This window comes from Meleagris gallopavo, chromosome 10 (genome assembly GCF_905368555.1).
Source record: "Meleagris gallopavo chromosome 10, MGAL_WU_HG_1.1, whole genome shotgun sequence".
Classification (NCBI taxonomy): Eukaryota; Metazoa; Chordata; class Aves; order Galliformes; family Phasianidae; genus Meleagris; species Meleagris gallopavo.
In genome coordinates, this window is record NC_139413.1 from 23,604,833 (window position 1) to 23,629,615 (window position 24,783).

Genomic DNA, 24,783 nt, shown 5'->3' on the forward strand with positions numbered 1-24,783 from the left:
TAAACATAATAAAATCCTTGATATCACAAAAAGGGAAGGAGCTTATAAAGACTGATTTATGTGACATTTACTCAAATTGAAGAATTAGAGCGAGCCTGAATTGATCCCACTTGTGTTTTCTCAGTCAGTTTAATTTCCTGCTAAGAAGTGGTTGGCAAGTTTTTTTTTTGTTTTTTTTTTTTGTTTGTTTTTTGTTTTTGCCTAAAGCAGCTTTTCGTGTTCCTTAAAAGACCACAAACAACTAAATTATTACTTTACCTAGTAATATTTGAGGGAGTAAATAAAATCTGTGACTAATAAGAGACATCTTCAGCCCCTGAGATAAATTCAGCACTGAGAGTAGAATGTCACGGGCCACAGTACTGCGTTCGCCGTTCATTTTCAAGAACCTTTTCCAATATGCCGGCTATAGAAGCCGACACAGGACGAGCCCCCGCTACAGCCCCACCCGCGCCGCGACGTCCGCCATTCCCACGGGGCGGGGCGGCCCCGGCGGGCAGCCAACCAGCCAACCCGCGCCCGCTGTTCCCGTCATGCGGACGGCGGGGCCGAGGCCGCGGCACGCGGAGTTGTTTTCCCGCCCTGCCGGAGGCGGCGCTGTCGGGCCGGGCGCCGCGCCAGCCCCGCCGCCTCGCGCCGCTCGTGTGACTGCTGCGCGCCGAGGGATGGCCGGTGTGAGTACGGGCGGGGAGCGGGGCCGCGCGGAGAGGATGCCGGGGGCCGGCGGGACCGAGTCCTTCCTGGCTGGAAGCCGACTCCGCCCCGAGGGCAGCGCCGGTGTTCTCCGGCCGTGTCCGGGTTCTCCACCCGAATGCCGGTGGGCTTCCCCGGTTCTTTCACTTTCTCTTATTTGGACGATAAAGACAAATTAATTGTTCGAGGAGGGGTTGTTGGCTCCGCAGTTACCGGGCTTAGATGCCGTTACAGAGGATTTTTTGTAAAAGTGTTTTCTTAGGTGGCACAGGCAGAAAAATGTATCGCTCCACTGTGCAAATAGTTACAAAAAGTCCATCTATTTTTGCCCCCGTTATATACCTCTCTTGATTCCTTCATCAAACTTTCATGCAGCTTCCAGTATTTTGTGAAGAACACTCTGCTTGGTCTGGAGTGTTCAGGTACAGAAAACAAATCTTTAACTCTGGTTAAGTTCATTTTTAGCACGAAGCAGACACCTGCTAGGCATGGGAAAGTTTGCTGAAAGGAGGCAGTCTGTGTGTGCAAGGCTGATTGGCGAAGTGCAGGGAACTGGTGTGAGGTGGAGAGCTGCAGCGGTGCCTGGGTGCTCCCTGCTCTAGTGTAAGCTTGCAGGCTTCATTTGGCCTCAATGTCCTGTGTTGTTTTTCAGTCTTTAGAATGGTTTTGAAACACTTGAAAAAACTTGTGATAATGAGCAATGGTCAAGGAACTGGGAAGAACTGAGTCATAAATACGTAGAAATGAACACAGTGACGTTTGCTATCCGGAGGGCTAACAGTAATATGGTACCAAATGAAATAAAAATGGGAAGGAAACATTTCATATACACTTGCAATCTATTTTTGTCTCAATTTTGAAGCTGAAGTCTGTTGTTTTCCTTGCTTTGTATTTCCTTATATTAAAAGTAAGTTATTCATAGTTCTTGAGGTCTATTGAGAAGACCACAGCAGATGGTGTGATAATGTTGAAATCCCCCTGTGCTTTTCCCATACTGCTCACAGATCCTGCACTGACCATTACCCCATCAGTGGCTGTGCAGTGGCAGCACATCAGTTGCTTCACACCCACAAGCGATCAGGGGAAGAGTGCATCTGAGGTGAAGACAGGTTGTGGCTCGGTTTCCTTCTTTGTCTGGGCAGAGGTAGGGGGATGATAACTTGTTTCAGATTTTTTGTTCCTCACCAGAATTGATGACAACCACTGGTTCCATTCAAGAAGGAAGTGCTTCAGGTCTTTTTGTTCAGTACAGAGGTCCTGCTCTTTAGTTTTCCAAGTGGCACAGTAGTGCTGCAGGTGCTTCTTGCTTCTAGAGTTCTCCCATATTAAAACTACTTCAAATAGTTCATGTCTCTCGGTATCGTAATAACATGGTTCATTCTTTCTTGATTTGAAAAGTGCAGGGACACTGTTAAAATATCCATCTACTGTGAAGAAACAAAAACAACAAAAAAACCACCAGGAGCTTTGTTTAAAAGAATCCAGGAAGAGAATTTAGGAAAAAAAAGTGAATAAAATTAAGCATCGTAAAAGGCTGATCATGTCTGCATTTATCTTGGTAGTGTTAAGATCCTGTCCATAATGCCCTCCTGAGCTGGAGGGATGAGCTTTTTTTCTTTTTCTTCTCCCATTAGCTCAAACCTTCCTGCTTACTCTTGCCTTAAAACCCACGCTTTGAGATGTACTTTTCCCCTTCACCATTCTAGTACTGCTAAAGCATCTAGTAACTGCCTGACTGTTCATGCAAAAGCCAGATAATGACAGAAATAATCCACATTAGAGAGTACCACAATACTTGCAAGCTATGAAGGCCTTCATATCCAAACTTAGGAAAATCCTTGAGGTGAAGCCCCAGGCTGTTCCAGCCTCTACCTGATTTGCCAATGAACTCTGAAGTGACAAAGGAACTGTATTTACTGGGTGAAGAGTTGCTACAGAGAATGGAATTTTTAAAGTTCTCTTGATTGCTTGATATCTCCATAATTACACTGAGATATTTACCTCATAAGTAGCAAATAGGGTAAGAAAAGTATGTTCTAAGAAGTGGATCTGTGATAGCTGATGAGAAGGACGATAACGGGCTTAAATATTAGGAGCTATGCCATGGCTTCACTAGTATTTGCTGGTGCTGCTGCTGGAAGGAGTCCTGTCTTGCTTGCTCAAGCAGAAGGGAAGAGACAGCATAGTGAGAAGAACTGCACTGGGAGCTGCAATCAAAACTGACCAAAATTCAAATTACTTTCCTGCAACCCTCTGTTTTCTAGCTTAGTTTCAACTCGGATCGGTTTGCATATTGTGTTGACTATGTGGGAAGGCAAATGTTTGTGCTGACTCAAAAGAAAGAGCAGAGTAAGGATGGGAATAAACAACAGGAGAACCGAGTTGTTTCTGGTTGCTGGTAAAGTGTTTGGGAAAATGTGTTGCTAGTAACAGTTTCCTTAGCCTCCTGTTATCCAAGATGTTTGTTGATGAACTTCTTAAGGCTGCGAACAAGAATAGTGGATAGAATAAAACTTTCTTATTGAGACAGGTGTATTCTGAGCTTTTAATAGAGCTTGAAAATCTAGCAGAGGGAAAAGAAAGTGGATGCCACAACTGCAAGTAAAAGACCAGAAGATACTATTTCTTAGTGGCTCACTACTTATTCTGTCCTTTTTTCAGTTTTCTATCAGTAGTTGTTGTTGCAGGCAATGTCCTTCACAAAGCCAAACACTGTAGGCAGGGCATATGTTTCTGATGAGGTACTGAAGCGAACTCAGAACACTTAGTCCTCTAAACTGACTCACAAAATTGTTTGCTGGACTTGGAAGCCTAATTAGATGAAGGATATAGCAAAAGTGTCTCTGAAAAGATGTATCCTGCTCTGGACAGCTTTCTCTTTTCCTCCCCCAGGAAAGCTATTGTACAAGAACCCTCATCAAGTCTTCACTGTTTGCTCTATCTTTTCCCTTGCTTCTCTGCTTTCATCATTTTCCACAGAGGCTCCTAACTGAGAAATACATTAGATTTTTTCTGTTAGGCTTCTTCTGAGAGTTAGAAAATTTTTTCATCCCATCCTATTTGAAAGAACTGGTTGAAATTAGGCTGGAATTACTTCTTGGCATGGACAAGTTTTGAACAGAAATACACGAGTGTTGTGCATAACTTCTGATTTGAAGGACAGGGGAACAACATATAAAATCCTTTAGTGCTAGCAGTGTTGTAAGGAAAATGAGGCTTATGCTATGTATATTTTAATTGTTTTATATTTTGCTCTTGCCCTCCCATTTACCCCCTCCAAAAAGGATGGATACCTTTGAAAGGACTGCATTCTGCAGGACTCCTAGCATGGGATTTCCTTATTCAATCTCAGATTGGTGTGCAAACTCTTTCCTAGGATGGCTATCCTGTCTGCTCACCCCCATTCTGGGCATCTTGCAGCTCACATCTGAGAGCCCTCCTTGGCTGGGTCAGTGCTGCTGAGCTGCCACAGATGTGAGCAATGGCATGTGCCCTGTACAGCCTAGTCTTTAAAGTTCTGGTATGTCCAGAAGAGGAAATCTCAGAAAATGGAGAAGAGATGGGAAAATAAGAGGAAAAAATGCTATTTTTTTTTTTTTTTTTTCTACAGCCTGTTTATTAAATGTGGGATTTCCTGTGGGAGGAGTGAAATACCAAGTGTATTGTTATGGGAGGTGGCAGGCAGGCAGACTAGAAGTTTTATTAACTACTTGCTTCTGCAGCCATTTGATCTGGTAACATAACTGCCAGTTCCTTAATGATGATGTTAATACAGAGTAATCTTTATTTGAGGGAAATGAAGTATACTTATGGCTAAGTCTCGTTATTCAGTGGAAATAAAAGCCCAAATTACTTTGGATTAGTCCTGATATTAGGAATCTATATTTTTGAAGAGCTGAACAGCCTGAGTTCCTATTCTTCTCTGTGATTTGAAGATACTTATTCACAGCATCACTTCAGTTGGAAGAGAGCCTGCTTCAAGCCCTTTCTCCTGCAGGACCAGCTCCTAGGTTAGGTAAACTTGGCCAGGGTCAAACCCAGCGGAGTTCTGAACTCTGCCCTCAAGAGGGTGGGGGTTCTGCTGTCTCTGCAAGCAGCTCTTTTGTCAGTTTATGAATAATACAAGTTTCTCATTAAAGAAAAAAAAAAAAGTGATTGCTGGTTCAGATATGCAGTTTCCCAATTTAATGAGCAGTTAAATGCCATTCAGGTGAGTGTGCTCACCCATTTCTTTTGAAGCCTGATTCCCTACATGGCAGGGGAAGGAAAAGAGGGGAGGTGGGGTCCCCTTTTTCCTCTTCTGTGTCTTTGGGTGACCACATAACAAAGAAATAAGGATATCATTTATGTCTGCTCTTTGTAAGCCTCCTGTCTCCAAATTACTGGTGAGTTAGAAGTGCTGATTAATTTTTTTTGCTGTTTATGCAATGCATTTTTCCATACTGTTGTTAATCTTGATATTTTGTAACTTGTCTCCTGGTTTCTGATTTTAAACCATGTGAGGACTTAAAATTATGAACCTAATGTCCTATAACATAGGCTAGTAAATTTGCTCAGTAGGTTATTAGATTTCATCTAAACAGCCTTTATACAGATCAAGAGCAAGCTTGTACATGAGGTTGCATTTCACTACCCTGTGTTTGTTTTTTGTTTTTTTTTTCAATTACTTTTACATTTCTCTTCAGTGCAGGGTCAGCATGGCATTCACTACACTTGGTTTTTATGATTTTCTTTGTGTTGACTGAAGTTTTAACTTTCTAATAGTAGGTTACAGTTTTAACTTGATATTTGGTGTTGATTTCTGTTCAGCTGAAGCACTTCATGTTTTTGTTGGGTTTTCCTTTACTGTTAGGAGGAAGAAATTTAGGAATGACATTTTACCTTTAAGCCATTGCTATAAATACTAGATTGTTGCATGTTAATAATCTTAAACTGATAACTAAAATAAAAATCTTCATTTTAATGCAGCATACAGATAATTTGCACTGTAAACTGTATTGCTGCATATCCTCAGCAGAAATTTTTCTTTACAATTAATGCAATTTTGATATATGAAACCTTATCCCCATAATTTTTTAGCTGAGCATGGTAGACTGCTGAAATGATGGTGCTGGTTGCTTCCTCCCTTCTTCAACAAGGAATGGAATAGCAGTTTCATCTAGTTTTAGCCTTAGTTTCTGTATATTTTAACCTCTCTAGTTAGAGGGAGTGTCAGCAATTTTTTGTTATTCCCATTAGTGGCTTTTGTGAACTTGTTACACTGGGTGGTTTTGTTTTGAATTGAAAAATTGAATTGAAAAATACATGCTTTGAATTTTACATTATGAAGGAAGATAAATTTGAAAGCAATCATTTTCATTGCAATCATTTTAATTGCAATATTTTGTCCATGTTGGTATTTATGCAATGAAATGTAACAAATCAAATATAGGAAAAGGATGCGAATTACTGTAGCTGTAAAGAACTATGGAGACAGAAGGAAGAAGTGCAAATTTTTGCAGTATGAAGGTGAGCCTGTGTATAAGAATTGGTTTAGCACTCGTTTGTTCAGTGCTTTACTGGGAAGCACTGAGTTCAGCTGCATTGTAATTGGCAAAAGTGGTTTCAGGTGTGAAAAGTGCAATTATGCACTTGAGTCTGGTTTTGTCCTCCTTAACTGAAATGTGAGAGCGTGGAATCACAAGACATTCTTCAGGGGAAAAAAACTGAATTCTCCTTCATATTTTCTGAAGGAGCTTTAATTAGTGTTATTTAAGGATTTTTTTTTTTTTTTTTTTGCAATTAAAAGTAATGAAATGCTGTGCCGTGTTACAGTTATACCCACACTGAAAGTGTGCAGCAATTTGCTGTTACTGATTTAGCTGCAAATAGAAGATGAATGTGTTCAGCTGTGTGCCTGTGTTTATACAGTGCATGCAAGGCAACATTTAGCAGCCAGTTGGTAGTCAAAACCATATTGCTGTTAATTTTTTTCCCCATAAAAGCCATCTAATTAAATGTTCCATTTTTTTTCTTCTTTTTTTCCTTCTCCTGTCCAGGGTGTGGATTCAGGGTTTGTTCCCAGCGTTCATGATTTTGATAAGAAACTTACTGAGGCTGACGCTTACTTACAGATCTTGATAGACCAGCTGAAGGTAAGTTAACAAACTGCTGTACTTATTGCACTGTGGAGATTTCAAGGTCTGTCTGAAAGGAAGCTCAGCAGAGGGAAAAAGTAATGTTTTATGCTTTGTGCGTGTTCTAATAATTGTGGGAAGCAAAGAGTTCATCTGGCTGAGCTGAAATGTGTGTGCTGGAGAAATTCCTTTCCTATATGTGAAACCTGTTGATATTAGAATTGTATTTCTTGCACTCATAGCATATAACAATTTTTTTTCCCAGGACTAAGAAAATTAAAAGTTATAATAGGCTAAAAGCTGGAGAAGCTGAAAGCGACGTTCTGTTTCTTCTAGATTAGATCTTGAGATTGTTAAAGCTAGAAAATCAGAGTAATTTCAGCTTATATAGAAGATTTGCAATGGCTGAAACATCTTTTTGTATGCCTAACTTCTTGGAAATGTCAGAGATTAGTTAAGTTTAATTTTAATTTTGTCTTACTTGTGGCATTTTAGAGTTTTATCAAGTAATACACAACAATGCAGCTACAGTTGCAACTGAGTTTCAGACTTTGTTGCAGTAATGATAATCTGTTTTTTGTTTTGTCCTTGAGTAAAAACATTGTGTCAAAAGTTGTGTACCAGTACAGGTCTTTTCCACTTAGTTTACCTATTTCAGGAGTTGGGGGGAAGGTGAGGAGTGATACAATCACATCTCTCAGTACTCACTGTTGAGAAAAACAAAGTATTTGCTGTCGGTTATGACTCTTTTTCCCATGACTCAGCAGGTTAAAATTGCTCTTAAGATTGCTTCAGTTCTGCTGGTTTGGACTTTTTTTCCCCCTGATATAATGGAAAAGTACTGTACATGGAGTATTCAGCAAAAATTCAGTTGCAGGGTGGATATGGGGGAGAGTGCAGTGACAGGAATGGAAATGGGAAAAGGAATGCACGCAAAATCTGAAGCTAATCTGCAGAGGTTTCATCCAGGAGTTAGCTTTAATTTGTGTTCCAAGGCCATCTTGCAGGAGAATATGGGAGGAGTGTGCCTCACTGAAAGAAGGTATTTAAATCTAACTCCTTTTAATCACTTTTTCACGCCAGCAGAGAGGAGGAAGTGTAGGAATTAATTAGGAAATAAAAGCAAATTTAAGGATGTCCAGAGATCACAACTAAAGTCTGCTTTAGAAGCAGAAATGAGCCCTCAAGGGGATCACGTAAGTAACTACTACTTAGGCAACTGAGAGAAGAGCTCTAGTTCACCTGGTCAAAAATGCAGCCTTTTCCCTGAGCAAGGATGGATACGATGATCTTTTGAGCATTACCCTTAAGCACTTCTTTTTTTCCTTCAACAGCTTAATGGTTATTTGTATGTGCACCTCAGTATGCTGTCAAAAGCAATTTTAAAATGTTTCAACTCAGCCTGTCTTAAATACGTATTCAAGCTTTTCAGTAAGAATTTGCTCTGCTTTATTTGCCTGCATCTTGTATTCCACTCTTAATAAAATAAATAAATGCAGCGATAAAGCTGTGAAATCATTCTGTCTTTGTAAAAGAAGTGCTTGCGAGTCTTAAATGATTTGAATCACATACCTGAATTTAGGAAGGTACCTGGAAGTCTTGATAAGGATTTAGGCTTTTTTGGTAAGCACTCCGTATGCTGCAAAGATCTTTGCAGAAATAAGAGAACGATGGTTTGAGGTGTTAAGTGTTAACTTCTGTTATATAAATCATATAAAAACTCAAGTGCTTATTAAATGTGCTTAATTCAGAATTTTCAGTCATTTTGGCTGTTGCATAGCAAAAAAAAAAAACCAAAACCTTTTAATATTTCTCTTGCTTTTAGCTCTTTGATGAAAAACTCCAGAACTGCAAAGATGATGAACAGAGAAAAGCAAGTACTTTTTGTCTTAAATATTGCTTATTTGACTTGATCTGATAGTTTTGTGCATCAGTAGATGATAGATATTTAAATATTTCATTTTCCTATTCTTCAAGTTGTCTAAATCACTACAAGCAATTGGAGTAACATAAACAATGTAACTTGTGTTGTGAGTAAATGGTAAATTGAATTTTTTAGTAATACTAGGTGCCATACTTACAGCATTGAAAAGATTTCAGTCTGTAGGAAATGATTACTACTCCAGTGATTACTGCTACCAATTTCACAGCATTATATCTTAAATTTGCAGTTTATTTTTTTAATCTTATAACGAAGATGAGCGTTGAATGGATGTGTTTGTAGGAATAGCAAACCTATTCTGAGGGGGAAAGAATGAACACCAGGAATCACATATTTCCTGTGTTCAATCTTCATTTGTTTCTGTTTCCGTGACCAGTAATGCTATGGGTTGGAAATCTGAGAATATCAGACTTCATTTATCTTAGGTGATTGTATAAGTGTACTTAATCTGTAGATAGCTGATTAAAAGAGCAAGATCTAAAGACACTCTGTTTTTCCTCCCATACTTACTGCTGGGGAAGAATTCTCCTTCAATGCTGACCTCTGTTCAGGTGCTACTTTGCAGATCAGGCAGTAGTTTTTTCTCTCTTTTTTTTTTTTTCCTTCCCTGCTGTGACAGTGCTTATAATCCCTAGAGATTTCCTGCACGTTGTGCTGATTTCTTTCTTCATCTCTGCAAGGTACTCATGGAGACTGACTTTGTAGAGAAGGGAAGAAGCTTATTTAGAAGAGGTCAGCTTACTCAGTTTTCAAGTCTTTAAGTGTTACTATAGATTCCATTTATTCTCTATTAAAAATGAAAGAGATCTGACAAAATATTTTTTTATCATGTCTCTTCCTGGACTGAAGCAACTAAGAGGCTTTTTAATGCTGTATTTAGCAGTTTTCCTGTTTATGTAAATACAGTTCAGCTTTCAGGCTCTGGACTGAGTCTGAACTGCAGGGTACTGCCATGCAGCCCATAATCTTTTCATCTGGGGAAGTGAGATTTGGTGATTAGTTGCACGTTACGTGTTTTCCAAATAGCTAAATGCTGTTTTCTGCAGCTGTTTATGGCCAGGCGTTTAAAACTTGAGCGATTACTTTTGCAAGAGCATCAGATGAAGCATTGGACATACTTTGTCTTTATAGGCTGTAGTTTAGGGGATGGCTGTTCTGAGGTGCTTCAAGGTCTCCTGGATATTTTCTTCTCAGCCATAGTAACTTGTGGAAGTTGGAAGAACATTCAGACTTGATGTGAAGACTGAGAAATATTGTGGAGGAGGTGTAGCCTGATCAAGCTGTTTGGTTCGTAGCAAGTAGGTTTGGTGAAGTAAATCTAAGGCTGAACATGGGGATTTAAATTGCACTTCACTGATTCCAGCCATGAGTTGGTCACTTCTTTTTGCCAGACAAGCTGATCTGACTTTCTGTAGCCACATTATTATTGAATGAGGCAAAAATCTTGATGAAATAAAATTAGCTTTCTGTTGATTCACCAGTGGTTTCATTTAAAAATAAAAATAAAATAAAATCAGATATCAAGGAGGTGCAAAAACCAGCAACCAGGTGAGGTAGTTTCGGTGGAAGCCTGCAATTTGATTATATTAGTTATCGTGTGTGGCTGCATTCTGCAAATATAAATTGAAGAATTTGGAAGAAGAGTCGCTTTCCAAGGAACACAGATAGAGAAGACAACACGTTTCAGCAGAATATCAGTGTTTCATTTGAAAATGTGTTTAATAACCAAGGAAACAGTAAAATTTCTTCCTAATTGATATTCAGAGAATGGGAATCTTGAAGAGAGAAAATTGTGATAAATTAGTAGTATGTGATATTTGGCTTTATTTTTATTGTCTAATGGTTTTCATCTTCAACATACTTCTTGTTCAATTTAGCTAATGAAAATCCAGAGACTTTCATATCTGTACTTGCTCTTTAGAAGGGGCTTCACAAGGACTGGCTCTGTCTGGCTTTTTGGGATCATCATAGAATAGCTTAGGTTGGAAGGGACTTCAAAGATTGTCAAGTTCCAACGCCTGTGTATATGTACAGACATCAATACAGAAGGCAATATTCCATTTCCCCATGCTTTGTTCTTGCAGCGTGCCCATGGGGCATGAATGTGGAAGAAAAAAAATGGATTAATGCAGAATGTTTCTGCGTAGGCTGACCTCCTCACAAAAACTTCATTTCACTAAAGAAAAAGAAAGTTATGATTGCATAATTTGTGGCTAGGCCTTGGTAACCAGGTGACCTGAGTCTTATCCCATCCCAGATCTTCTGTGCAACCTCAGATGTGTTATGCTTTGTCTGCACCTACATGCAAGAATAGCAGTGTCTGAATTCAACTGTTGTTTGAAAGATTACAGACGGGTTGGGAGAACACTGTGACCAAATTGCATCACATGACCTGTCATCACTTTCAGATTTAACAGATTTCAACAGTTATCTGCAAAGGGAATAAGATACTGATTTTTCTGGAGCGTAAATATTGTTACAACTTCTTGGAAAAAGTAGATGAAGAATAACCAGAACTGCTGATGGCAGCCTACAGTTGGCTATGAAGCCTTGAGGCTGAGTGATTCATTGCAGTGTTTCATCTTTCAGCTGATGAAAACTTTGAGTTTGGGTGCATGTCTTTTGGTGCTGTAAGGCTCAAAACTTTGAAGTGCTGTCATCATATTTCAAATGATTTCAGTACATGTTCATGAAGTTTGGACTGGAAGTATAATAGAGATAGGAAAAACAATATAGGAATTCTTAACTGTTGGCATATTTTGTGCTTGCAGCAGAAATAAATGCAGTGTAGCATCCCTGAGAGGCAGTTTCCTACGTGGCTGTGGCCCAGTTATTCCTATGGCACTATTTGGCCACCTCTTGCCAAGACAGAGATGGAAGGAAATGCATAGCATCCTTATGAATAGTGTACAGAACAGTATAACTGAAGGACTTTCCCTGGGCACTTGCTGGGAAACCATCACCACATTTTTGTCCATGTAAACTAAGACTATGAGTCTACAGGAACAAACAGGCATGTTGCTCTTTTATGGTGTAGAATGTGGCTTGCAGTGCTTTGTGGGGAAAAATGTTCCTTCACACGCTTTGGTTACTGAAGAGTCATACAGAAGCTGATTCAAGTCATGTGAGACGTTCATATTAATCAAAACAAAGAGCTCCTGTAATTGAATTTGTAGAGGATTAGTGCTGAGTCCGATTGGATAATTTTGCCTTCAGCAGATAGACACAAGGACATCAACAGGATGCATGTGCTTCTTAGATAGGTCGTGCTTATCTGTAACAAGGCATGCAGATGCATTTTGCATGCCTGGTGTGCAGTTCCACACAGGAAATACTTGTGAACCAGTGTTTCCAGATAAGAGGGCAGATTTCCAGGTGCATGAACTGTCTGTTTAGAAGAAGCAAGAATAGGTGTGCGCTGTGATTTTTCCATGATTTTTCTTTTTAAAACTGGGTTTACCTATGTTTGCTTGTTACAAAGCTTAATTTCAAGTAATACTGGTTGTTGGAATGCACTGCTTTCAGTACACTGCATTAGAGTGGTGTAGTTGGAGTGAATCATCATAACTGCATTTCATCTTTGTTGCTGTTAGTGGGAGGCAAAGGTGAAGCACAGGCTTCAATGGGTAGATATGTGTAATGTCACTGCTCAGAAATTCCTAAGCTTGACAGCTTCAGGTTTTAATTAGCAGGTTACAAAATGAATTACAATTACAAAATGAAAATTTTGTTTTTATGTAGAAATGTATTTTTTTGTGTTGATTGCTTTTTTTTTTTCATGCCCTCCATGTGTTTAAAATACAATGTTTGTACAGTATTTAGATTAAACTGCATGCTGGAAGTTCTGTCTTTAACCACACTGTTGAAATTTTTCTTTTACAGAAAATTGAAAGTCTGAAAGAAACCACCAGTGTAAGTTATTTCAATTTTTTAACTACTAGATAGATTCTGAATGGTCACCTTGTTTTCTTTTGAAAAACTCTGAACTTCCTTACTGAAAAATGGCAGGTTGTTTTTGTTTTCCCTTTTTCATTAAGGGTGATGGAATTTCAAACTTCATGTTCAGAAACAGAATAAAATTACCTTTTATGTCAGTCATTCCAAGCAGACAATGTTGATGACTTGTCTCTCTCTCTTTTGCTCATATTTCAACCTTACTAAAAGTTTTTTGAGTAGTAGAAAAAAACCACAACCTCTTACCAGGTTATCTTTACCATTTGATAAATCCCCAATTTTTCCAGTATAAACATCTGTTTAAAAAAAACCAAACAACTTATCACAGATGTGCTCTTCAGAGTCACACAATAGGGACTGCTTAACTTTCCTAACATGGATAATTTGCTTCTCTGTATCTGTTAAAACTTTGAATGAGATGTCATTGCGTACAGTGGGGAGTGTGGATTCTGTGCTCCAAGAACATTCCTCTCTATCGTTTTGTCTTGCTTGTTCCATCCCTTCATCTCAGTTTTTCAGACATTTACTTTGTAGTGAATGCTAAGATGTATGTCTTATTCCTGGATCTGTGCTTTTAGATTTGAGTCTGGTCCAGGCCTCTTCCAGTCCTTTATCAGTATTTCTTCATGTCTGGTGAATCATAGGGATGTCCTCTAACAAATGTAGAAAATTACCACTTTGCCTTGAATTAATTTTCTCTGAGTTCTGATAAATCAGTGTTTTCCTCTCCAGTTGAATGTTATGTTTTTCTAGTCTTCTTCCTCACCTTGTCTTTTATGCTGAGTCTTCTGTAGGATCTTTTTCTATTTCTTGAATGCTTGTGCATTCTTTCAGAGCACTGATTTGCCTGTTAATCTTCCACTGCTGTCCTCACCTTCCCTTTCTCCTCATCTGTCTAAGTAGTGCTTAGTGGATTACCCCGGATAATGGAAAAATCTCACCCCAGTGTGGATTTCAAGGAGCACAGTACAGGGTCAGCTTGGGGCCCAACTGAATTTCAGTCTTTGGTAGCAGCTCTCATATCAGAGCAAGGCCAGTTCCTGCAGAGCACTGTCTCAGTGGATGCTCTGGTTTCTGGGAACCTGTATATGAGATCCAGTAGTGTAATGTCAGACGGGCAGCCTGGTTCTGGTTCTGCTTTCAGATTTAGGTCTAGCATCTTAGAATTGTAAAATCATAGAATAGCTGAGTTTGGAATGGACTTTGAAGGTCTGCAGTCCAGCCTCGTGCTCAGAGCAGGGTCAGCTAGAGCAGGTTGCCCAGGACTGAATCCTCCTGGGTCTTCCTTTATTTTGGTTTGTGGCTATTGCTTGCTGTTCTGTCACTGGATACCAGTGCAAAAAATCTGCTGTCTTCCTGCCTTTCCTGTTCTATCAGATGCTTAAACCCATTGATAAGGTCTCCCTTGAACATCCTTCTCTTCACGTTATACAATCCCAGCTTTCGTTAATCATCTTTCCTATTATTTTTGTTTCCAGTCCTTTGCTGGAATTTGCTCCTAAATACCCAAGTTTGTCTCATACTGAAGTGTGATGCAAGCTCAGAAAGATCTGCAGGAGTCTGCTTATTAGTGCTAATTAAATATGAGCTAGGCCAGACCTTTTCTGCTTTCCCCAGGTGGTGGATAATGGTTGTAGCTCTGTCCTGTTAGTTGTGCCCAGCATGGCCCAGGATAATTCCCTGTAGGGCCCTTGGTTTTCAGGTGACATGGTGCAGAAGCACATAAGCCACCTCTCTTAAGAAGGCAAACTTTCTTGCTCTTTCCTTAATTCTCTCTTTTTACATGTTTTGTCATCCTGAATCTCTTTATATGCTGATGTTAATGTTTTCCAGTGCTCTTTCTTATTTCATTACTGTTGCTTCTGCCTCACGTGTTCAGCTTTTTCTTTGGTATTCTGCTGTTCTTTTATTATGCCTTGTTTGTATAAAGTATCAGAACTTCCACTGTCTCATCTTTTGCAAAACATCCATTACCCTTCACACTGATTACTTTCATTACTTTTTTCTTCTTCCCTTCCCCCTTATCTTCATCTTACAGAGAGAACTTGTCAAGTATGTAAATGAGGGATCCCTCTCATCAAAACTAAAGAAGTAGTACTGCTAAATGCATTAGGTCTTTGCTCAGAATTTGCCTGCTTGCATTTCTGTGAAAGTTAGACGCTGACTTCCATTTCTCGTTGGAATGCTGTCCTTTATGTGGCTTTTGGAAACTTCAGTTTCCTGCTGCTATGCCTCTGTCCTTGTCAAAAGAAGTACAGAATAGAGGGCTGGGTGAGGGAAGAGAAAGTAGGGCTTCTACAGAAGTGTCTAGTTAGGTTTTGACAAATATTTCCATTAATATTCTGTGCAACTATGGAAAATACATGGTGCTGATACACGGTTTTTTGTTTTTTCTTATTTTCTTAGAGCATGGTAGAATCAATAAAACACTGCATTGTCTTGCTACAGATTGCTAAAGTAAGTACTGTAACTTATTTTGATTCTATTACGTGGCATTAATCTGTAAGAACATTTTATCTTCTGAGAATTTGAAATGTGAATGTACTCAACACGTTCCAGAATAGAACATTGTTTGGATTCATAAGTTGATTTGTGCTAATGTGTTTTAATGAACTTTCTGACACACTGAGTTCCATAGCAGGCAATTTGGTCTGCTCCTATTAATAATTGTGTTGATGACAGAGGTTTTTTTTTTTGTTGTTTTGTTTTTTTAGTTTTTTGTTTTTTGAGATGAACTTGTAGAGTTTTCAGAGTAGGTCAGAATTTCAACTAATATAACAGCAGTAGAATCTAAGTTTAACAAAACTAACTGTTCTTTCTGTTTCATTTAAGAGTGTGACTAGCAGGAATAGGGAAAGGGAAAATGATGACGTTAATAATCTAAACTGGTTTGACAAAGTTTTTATAGATCTGAAATTTATGACCATGTTGGAAGATTTTGAAATAGACTATTTTATTTGGGAATGCAATATGGGTAATGCAGGTACACTTCTCACTGTACTTTTGTTACTTTTGTGTATCCAGTGAGATTCAGACTTTTTTGGTCAGGTGATGCTGTATTTAGGATATGTTATTTAAGTTGCTGATTTATACACAAAAAGCAAAGTAAAGATGGGCAGTGTTTTTCAAAGCATGAGAATTTAAGACAATTAGAACACATACTAATTTATTCAGAATAAGTGTATGCATCATTTTTCTGTCATCTAAACTTTCTCTTTCCATGGCTTTCCACTAGGATACTGTTGCTTATCTTCAGTACAGATATAGATGCATTTTATATAATTTTGAGGTTAGTGAAAATCAGAGTATTTGAAACCTTCAGAATCAGGTTGTTTTTGTCGTTACTTAAAAGATTATTGCATATCTTGTGAAATCTAGATTTCACATCAGTAGCCTAAAAAGATGGTAAAGCTCTGAAGGAAAGGTGCATTAGCTAACGAGTTCATACAAAAAAAGTCTTTGCAAATAGTAGGGTACATAGAAGCAGTTTTGTGCCACATAAATGTAGAGTGAGAACAGTTTAGTTTAATGTACAGTGATGCTATTTGAACCTTTCACAGTAGTGATAGCAAAAAGAGGCTTGACAGTACCTAATATTTTGCTACTATTGAGTACTGAATATATTTAAAGTGTTTTAGCATAATGAAACTGGTAGATAATGTGCCATTCTTTGGGGATTTGGAGGAGTCAACTGTAGGTAGACTGAATAGGGTTGTTGTCTGACACAGATGGATCTGACTTGCTGTGTTAAGGTAGCTGTTGGAGAAACCCTGTGTAACAAATGACTTGCTCATTTTTTGTTACTTCTACATAAATGTGTTTAGTAGTTGTTACTTACATGGAGGTTTAATTCTCTGAAGTATTTCTTACTTTATTATTTATTTATTTGAATGTTCTACTGTGCAATTATTAGTAAATTTGAAAGAGCAGAGTTCTAATCTTTTTCCCATTGAAGATGAAATCCCATTTCTTCTATGTGCTTTGGGTAAGTTTAGTGGGCTAAGGACAAATGTGATCGCTTACCTTGCACTGATGCTAAGTATATCATTTTGAAGCTGGTTTGATGGTTTGCCAAGAACAGACAGAATTGAACTTGTAGTGACAGTTATAGTCATTTTTTTTTATGAGATTCAGTGCTTTGTGGCTCTAGCTGTCATATAAACATATAGGTAGGTATCTGGGTCCCAGAAAAATACTAAAATTCTTGACTTATGTAACACTGAATCACTTTGAAGTCCTTCCTTCAGTACTAGCAATTAATATTAATCACTGTAAAATTACCGGTGTTTAAATTTTGGTGCTTTTACTAAGAAATAATCATATCTAAATGTCTTCTAGAGCAGTAATTTTTCCCTTCTCTGTTTTATCACTTCCATCTCCTCTCTCTCTCTCTCTTAGACAAATGTGTTTGTTGATGACATGGCCTTTCTGTCCCATCCCTTTCCCTCTCTTCCTCACCTGTGTTGGTATTTTGATTTTTTTTTTTTACTGCTGTAGGTAATGAAAAAATTGCCAATGATTTTTGTGTGTTTATTTTTGGTTGGTTTCTCTTTCTCTCTGTTCTGTTAGTTCCATGTTTGTGAAGTTCTAAGTATGTAACAGTGTTCTGTGTCTGATAGCTTTCTGTTCTCCAGCATATAACCTTCTAAGAATCTGGAAGATTTGCTCCCAAAGCTGTAAGGCAGATATGGCTGCTGACTTACACTGCTGAAATTAAATCATTATGTTAACACATACCTTCTTCCCCTCCCCCCATCATGCCTCCCTTTTTACTGCTACAGCTCCTTTCTCATTAGGAGACAGACTTCAAAATTCTCTCTTATTTTTTTGCATACCTTGAAAATTGTTACTACCTTTCTGTCTCAGAACATCTCTATTTCCACCATACAAGCAATTGCTATTTGGTGGTGTGTTGAGGAAACCTAATTCTTACTGTGCACTAAGCTGTTTCACACACTGGCAGCCTGCTTTAGGAATCAGGGAGTTACATTTTTGTTAAAGTTGCTGGGAGATGCAGGGCAGAATCGTGTCTCTTGTATTTGAGGTAACCCAGGGCACTCTGAAAATAACGCAGTAAATACTTTGTAAGTACTGTAATATTCTTGACTTAGAAAAAGCAATTAAGACAAACTGAGTGGGAGGAGAGCAGCATTGGCTTGGGTTCACCCCTGGCTGTGTATGATAACTGGAGTTGCCCAACTTCAGTGATACTAAATGTACAAATGTATATAGTGGTCTGTCAGTGATTTGATAAACTGACAGAAATATGTAGGACGTGTTTCATGTAGTAATTCTTATAGTTCAGATAATTAGCTTCACATCTTTGCCTTAACAATTTTGGTCACTTCTGCCTGCCCACCTCAGTGGCATTTCCTTCTTTCATTTGCATGCTGCGTAGCTGATGCTGTGCTGTGGAGATAGGATGGCAAGCATCAGTATGAAAGCAGCTTCTTTGTGTCTTATGTCGTAGGAGTTAGTGAAGGTAACACGATGGGGAGACTTTGTTTGTTTGGAGCAGGGAAAAATTGATATTTTTCCTTCTTTGTTTGTAAGTTTACAACCCACTGGAACTCACTGCCCTTAGTATTGTTTTTTATCATGGACAGCCCTGCTTAGGAAAGGTCAGCTAGCTGATGTGAAATCTGAGCAGCTTTCTGCCAAGTGTTTAAGCTAAGGAAGGGTATACAAAGTATTGAGACGTAAGTATGTGCTACCTCTATTTGTTCATGCTATTTACAGCTTTTTTCCCTTTGATCCTCTTTGCAACTTTAACTGGAAGTCTAGAGAATAACCTGTAGAGAAGTCTTAAAGTTGACACAAGGATTCTGGCTAATGGGAACCTAGAGCAGAAGTGAAGAAATTTCACCTAGTGTGCAGTGAAATTTAATACTGGTGCTGGTACAGTGTTTAACCTGTGCTAGCTATAGGTTGATGTGAGCTTAACTGTCACTAGTTTAATTTTCTCTGATGACAGTTTATTCCATGCACTGCTTGCTCCTTCTCATAATGTTTCTAAGCAAAAATAAGCCACACTAGACTGTAAATATTATTAAAAGGTTTAAATCTAGTAGATATGAAAACGTTCAGAACATTAAATCTATGGAAGTACTGTTGCCTTTCAAAAGCAAAACATGCTTTTGAGAACTTGTTCTGTATGCTAATTGTTCTTCAGAAATGGAGAACTTCAGCTTTCAGTTTTCAGGGACTCACCAGTACTGCAAATCTTGCTTTGGGGACTTCTAGCTAGTTGGGAAGAACCTGCATTGTGAAATGGGACTGTGTCCTGCAGGGTAGAAGGGTTATTTTTAAAGCTTACTGAACTTGTTTGAACAGATCCTAGTAAAACACTTATGTACAGAGTGTGGTGATGACGTATGGAGTTGTTCTCTCCAAGTTTGGTTACTGTACCCCGTGGTGAGGAACACTAACATCTTATGGCTGAAAATGTAAAGGTTCCTGGGAGAAGCCTGCTGTTAGAGCTCTCACATAACACAAAACTGCTAAGTCATACAAGATTGATTTGTTGATACTCTTAACATTTTTTCCTTAAGGACCAAAATAATGAGGAGAAGCACGCAGATGGACTTATAGTAAGTTTAAATCTAATCTTTATCTCCCTTTACTTCTGCAGAACATGTGAACACAGAGACCTGACTTTTCACTCATTTTGCAATGTTCTTCCTTTCTCTAATTTACTGCTTCAAGCATCTTACTGAAATTCCTGTTGAGTCGTTAACCTCTGAGATTGGCTCACAGCCTTGCCGTTAGAAAATATAGTGCCAGTTTTATACTGAGTGTTTTAAATGGCATTGTTATGACTGAACACACAGAGAAGTCTGCCATGTGAGCAGAGGAAAGAGAACTCACTGGTATATAAATAGTTCTATGTTCCATCTGAAATATCTCCATGTATAAAATAGATCAGCTATCTGTGTGCTTCCAGTAACTTGTCTTTTCTGCAGTGCTGCTCATTCAACACAGTTGTATTCTGTCTGTTTAAGCAGTGTTCCTTCTTTAATATAACTTCTGCATTTTTTATGTAACTTTTGTCCTCTTTGGTTTAAGTCACTTCTCTTTCTTTGTTCTCTTTTTTGTCGTTTAAGTACATTTCAGGTACTTTTAATATGAAATTGGTTTCAGTAAAACATGACTCTAAAAATTAAAATTTGTTTTTGTACAGTTGATAGTAATTCCAAAGTCTTGTCTTTCCTTTGTATACAGCTTTGCTGGTATGGTTTCCTGTCATGAACTTTGGAGTAAAGATGCACATAGAGGTTTTGGCCTCATGCTTGCTGCAAGTAACATAAGCAGTTCCCCTGTGTGTCACGTAGTTCAGACTTTAGTGTAATAGAGCAGGTTCTGGAAAAGAGTGCGTGCAACCCTGCCCTGTGGCAGTGTCCTATGGTAGAGGTGATGCAGACAGCAGATCTACAGCTTGGAAATTTTAATACAGGTACTGCAACTTACCAGAGTCTAAATTTGATTTTCTACTTTCTTGCTGTCTGTGCTCTGGCTTATGCTGAAAAAGTATATTAAATGATGCAGCCAGATGTTGTGAAGGCTGAAATTTTGGTTCTCCTGAGGTCAGTACTGTCTTGGGTAGAGGTCAGGATTTCAGTTTGATCTTGTTGCCAGGCTGGAATGATAATATGGCTGCTCCTACGTGCTTGGATTTTTTTTTACCCTGTTGTTAAAATCAGTATGATATGTTCAGGTCTTCCTTTATTTGTTTCTAAACCATGAAGGCATAGCTCGAAATATCTGAGGAGAAACCTCCAGTTCATGCTGCGTAGTGGAGAATTATTTAAGAATACAGTTACAACCCTGCAAACCAAGTCAAGAGATGAAGTTCTTTTTTTCTTTATCACAGCAGTGTTCTGTATTTCTTTATCACATTGTTAGTTTCCCTAAAACCTATGGGAGACAGATACAGCAACAGTCTTGTGTATCGTGGAATAATCTTTATTCTGAAGTCTCTCAGCTCTGTAAACAGGACGATGATTTTGAACTGTGATGTCTGTGGGACAGGGAGCTGCCTTTGTTGCACGCATAGATGCACAAGACATTAAGGTCATGTCTAAGGGAGGTTGGCTTTGTGCTGGAATGCAGTGGAGTAACAGTATATGCACTGGGCTGTTTATTTGTTAATGACACCAACAAAAACTTGGTGATTTTTATCCTTTTTTTTTCTAACTAGGAATTTATTTTTTTTTTAAGGTATCCAGAGAACAATAGAATGATAGAATTGCTCAGGTTGGAAAAGACCTTAAAGATCATCAAGTCCAACCACTGCCTAACCATACTACCCCAACTCTTAACAACCTCCGCTAGATCACATCCCTTTCTTTTAATATGAAATAAGCTCTGTGCTATCAAAAGTCTTCTGAGCTTCACAGATTTTTTTAATATGAGATAAGGTTCAGGAAAACAATCAGAGAAGAGGCAAGAATGGAATCTTCCTTTTGTAGGAAGTTGAGAGGAGAAAGTATTGTATTGCTTCCTCTGCTCGGTAGCTTTTGGTTTAAGTACAGTAGCGAGATCTCCTAGTAAGCAGGCAACAAGAGATTTTCAGTTTTGATGTAGATCAATGTTTTCTAATTGCAGGATGTATTGAAAAGGGTCTTACACGCCTCGTACCAAGTAACAAGCCAGAATAATACACAAATTCAAGTTGTCACATGTAAACATACCTGCGAAACAGTGCTTAGATGATAACAGATCACTGCAGCAAGGCAAAATCATGTCTGTGTGAATTAAAAATCACTGCAATATATGTTTCCAGGAGGCTTTTCTGGTATAAAAGCAGAAAACTCACAGTGAAACCAGTGACTTCTGTGAGCGATGATTCAAACTGGTGCTATGCTTCCAAAGTGCCTGTGTTCTTAACAAGGTTGAGATGTCCTTTGCTGAAAACTGTCAGCTTGCATTCAAAAGAATTTTGGCAATGAAGTGGCACTTTGTGGCTGTAAATGTGCCAATGATTCCTGATTGAATGTGTGGGTTAAGTTTGGCTGATCAGGTTAATTTCTGGAAAAAAAAAAAAGAAGTCTTTTGAAAATAGAGATTACCCGTCCTAATTCCTGGTTGATTTGTGTCCAACTTTCCATGCGTTGTGTGCAATATGTATTCGTGGGCAGTGGGGTACCAGCAGCTAGAACATGAAGTATGAATTCTTCATAGGACAAGTAAAACCCGTAGCAAATTCAGTTCAATATTCAAAAATTTGTGTAAGGAATTAAAGTATTACTATTTTGAAAGTATTTCTTGTGTCCTCAGCTGTCAATTTGTGTTTCACTTTCTCTCTCAGGAATTTGCTGCCTTGCCTTTAAGTATTTCTTGTACTCATGGTGTTCTTACTATCTATGCTGTTTTGTTTTTTTTATTGTGTAAAAAAAAAAAAGTGCTTTTGTTTCTTTTATCTCAGAGTACTATAAACCCTGTCGATGCAGTGTATCAGCCCAGTCCTTTGGAACAGCCAGTGATCAGTGCAATGCCTTCCCACACTGTTATACCTCCAGGTACGGAAGAGAAACTCTCTAGAAATACTCATGGGCAAGCAGGATGCAGCTGCACTTCAGATGGAAGGGCTGCATAAGGGTGGATTGTTTCTATGCCACGTGTATGCAATACAGGTGCTCACTGCACCTGGTGGTGCAAAGCAAGGAAAGAGGGGAGGAAGCCTGGAGCTTCCTCAGCCATCAGGTAACACTGCCTCTAGTTCTGTGGATAAGCCTATGTCCTGAGTTTATACTTCTAATATTCTTTCCTAGAGTAAATAAAAGTATAATTTTTTGGAAAAGAACTACTTTTTAGCTAAATAATGGCAACTTTTGAAATTTAAAGTTTAAATAACAATGACAGAAGTATGTTTCTCTGGGAGATTTGTCTAGATAAAGATTTTTTTTTTTGAATGCGATGACACAATGTGGAATCTCCTTCACCGAAAAAGCACAGTTCTCATAATTAAATGTGACTTCAGTATTTAATGTCTCAAAATATATCCTAGAACCTCAGCTGTGCAAGTCAGAGCAGCGACCCTCATCTTTACCAGTGGGGCCCGTAGTAGCGGCGCTTGGAAATCAGACTCCAACACCAAATAGTACAGGTACAGCTCTGTGAACATGACTGAGGTACAGGAAAAAAAGCTGCATGTATGCTGCCTGTAGTCTACTTTGCTATTAAAGTAACACTGCACAGGCCAATTATAAAGATCTTAAACTATTAGTAATATTATAGTCCTCTCTCTTCAGGAGCAGTGCTCACTGCTCATTCCCATTGATACAATTCCCATTGAGCTAATCTTTCATCAGTAATTCTAGAGATGTGATTTTATTTATTGATTTATTCCATGTTAACTGCTTGACTTTTAACCTAGATTTGTCAGATGGTCTGACTTTTTTTCTGAAACATTTGTTTTTGATTTCTATACAGTGAAAGCAATTAAATTCTGCAGAAAGACTGTGAAATCTTCATCTTGGGAGATATTTAAAATCTGACTGTATGTGAACTTGAACAAACTGCTCTAACTTTAAACTTAATTTTGCTTCAAGTGGGAGTTGGACCAGATGACTTCTAGAGGTCCATTCCAACACAAACCATACTGTGTATTTGTAAAAGCTTTCAGTATTGCTGTTTTGCCTTCAATCTACAACTTTGGAGAAAGTATGTCCTTATACCTCACCGTTCTATGCTCTCAATTTCTTTGGAGGGGTGACATTTCTTTTGTTATCTGTTAAGCGAAGCTGAATACGAACCTGACAAATGATTGCTTCTAATTTTGTAAGCTATCCTAGCTTCTGGGTTTACTCGAGTCCTCAGTGATTTTATCAGTCCTAGAGAATTGGTGGATTTAGTTTTTTGTTGTTTTTGTTTATTGTTTGATTGTTCTTCTTAAATTAATTTTGTAATTCTTAATACTCCACAGGAAGCGGGCAGTCAGCACCCAGCAGCAGCCTCACTTCTCCAAGCCATGTCAATCTGTCTCCAAACACAGTGCCGGATTTTTCTTACTCAAGCAGTGAGGATGAATTCTATGATGCTGATGAATTCTATCAGAGCAGTTCTTCCCCAAAGAGATGTATGGAGTAAGTAGCTGAAAGAATGCAGTGTGTGCTGAATACAGATTCTATTTTTGTTGCTGTTTTTCTGGTTTTTTGTTTTAATCTCACGTGTATGGCTCTACTAGTAGAGGTTTAATCAAACAAGACAGATTGACTTAAAATAAACAAACTAAGAAAAGGCAAGTCACTCTTTATGAAACAGAATAAGAACACCTTATCCCCCAGCATGGTTGTCTGTCAGGGATGCAGTTTCCTTCCCATTCCAGCTAGCTGAAATACACACCGACATGACTCTTAACATAGATTGAAATAGGGAAGCCACGAGCGCACAGAATTAATCCGAGACTAGGATGTATTTCATATTTTGTGTAAATAGCCAAATCCCTGTCACAAAATAATAATGATATTATTGTTTTATAAAATAATAAAAATGAAAACAAAAATCCCTTAAGTTCACAGAATCACAGAATGGCCAAGGTTGGAAGGGACCTCAAGGATCATTATTCTCCAAACCCCTGCCACAGGCAGGGCCACCAACCTCCCTATTTAATGCTAGACCAGGGTGCCCAATCTGACCTTGAACACCTCCAGGGACGAGGCATCCACAACCTCTCTGGGCAGCTGTTCCAGCACCTCACCACTCTCTCTGTAAAGAATTTCCCCCTGATGTCCAACCTAAATCTCCCCTCCCTCATCTTAAAACCATTTCCCCTTGTCCTGCAGTTATCAACCCTTTCAAAGAGTTGATTCCCCTCCCCCTCTGTAGGCTCCCTTTAGGTAGTGAAAGGCTGCAGTGAGGTCACCCCGCAGCCGCCTTCTCTCCAGGCTGAACAAGCCCAGCTCCCTCAGCCAGTCTTCATAGGGGAGGTGCTCCAGTCCCCTGATCATCTTTGTGGCCCTCCTCTGGACCCTCTCCAACAGCTCCCTGTCTTTTTTGTACTGGGGACTCCACACGTGGATGCAGTACTCCTGATGGGGCCTCACAACAAGAGCAGAGCTGAGGAGCTGAGGAGGACAA

General features: G+C 38.8%; 1 protein-coding gene across 5 annotated transcripts in view; it reads left to right on the forward strand.

Moving 5' to 3' along the window:
- Positions 1-24,783, forward strand: part of OSBPL9 (oxysterol binding protein like 9) — a 58,225-nt gene that overhangs the window by 24,895 nt on the left and 8,547 nt on the right. Inside the window, exons 1-9 of one of the 5 annotated variants that reach the window (XM_010716126.4) lie at positions 330-674; positions 6,732-6,827; positions 8,635-8,682; positions 12,634-12,663; positions 15,112-15,162; positions 19,257-19,295; positions 22,130-22,223; positions 22,712-22,810; positions 23,630-23,789. In XM_010716126.4, coding sequence (XP_010714428.3) covers positions 345-674; positions 6,732-6,827; positions 8,635-8,682; positions 12,634-12,663; positions 15,112-15,162; positions 19,257-19,295; positions 22,130-22,223; positions 22,712-22,810; positions 23,630-23,789 — 947 coding nt within the window. In that variant the 5' untranslated portion in view covers positions 330-344. Of the gene's footprint in view, positions 1-329; positions 675-6,731; positions 6,828-8,634; positions 8,683-12,633; positions 12,664-15,111; positions 15,163-19,256; positions 19,296-22,129; positions 22,224-22,711; positions 22,811-23,629; positions 23,790-24,783 lie in introns of those variants that run through there. The other 4 variants (XM_085232052.1, XM_085232053.1, XM_085232056.1 and 1 more) reach the window with 4 other exon arrangements.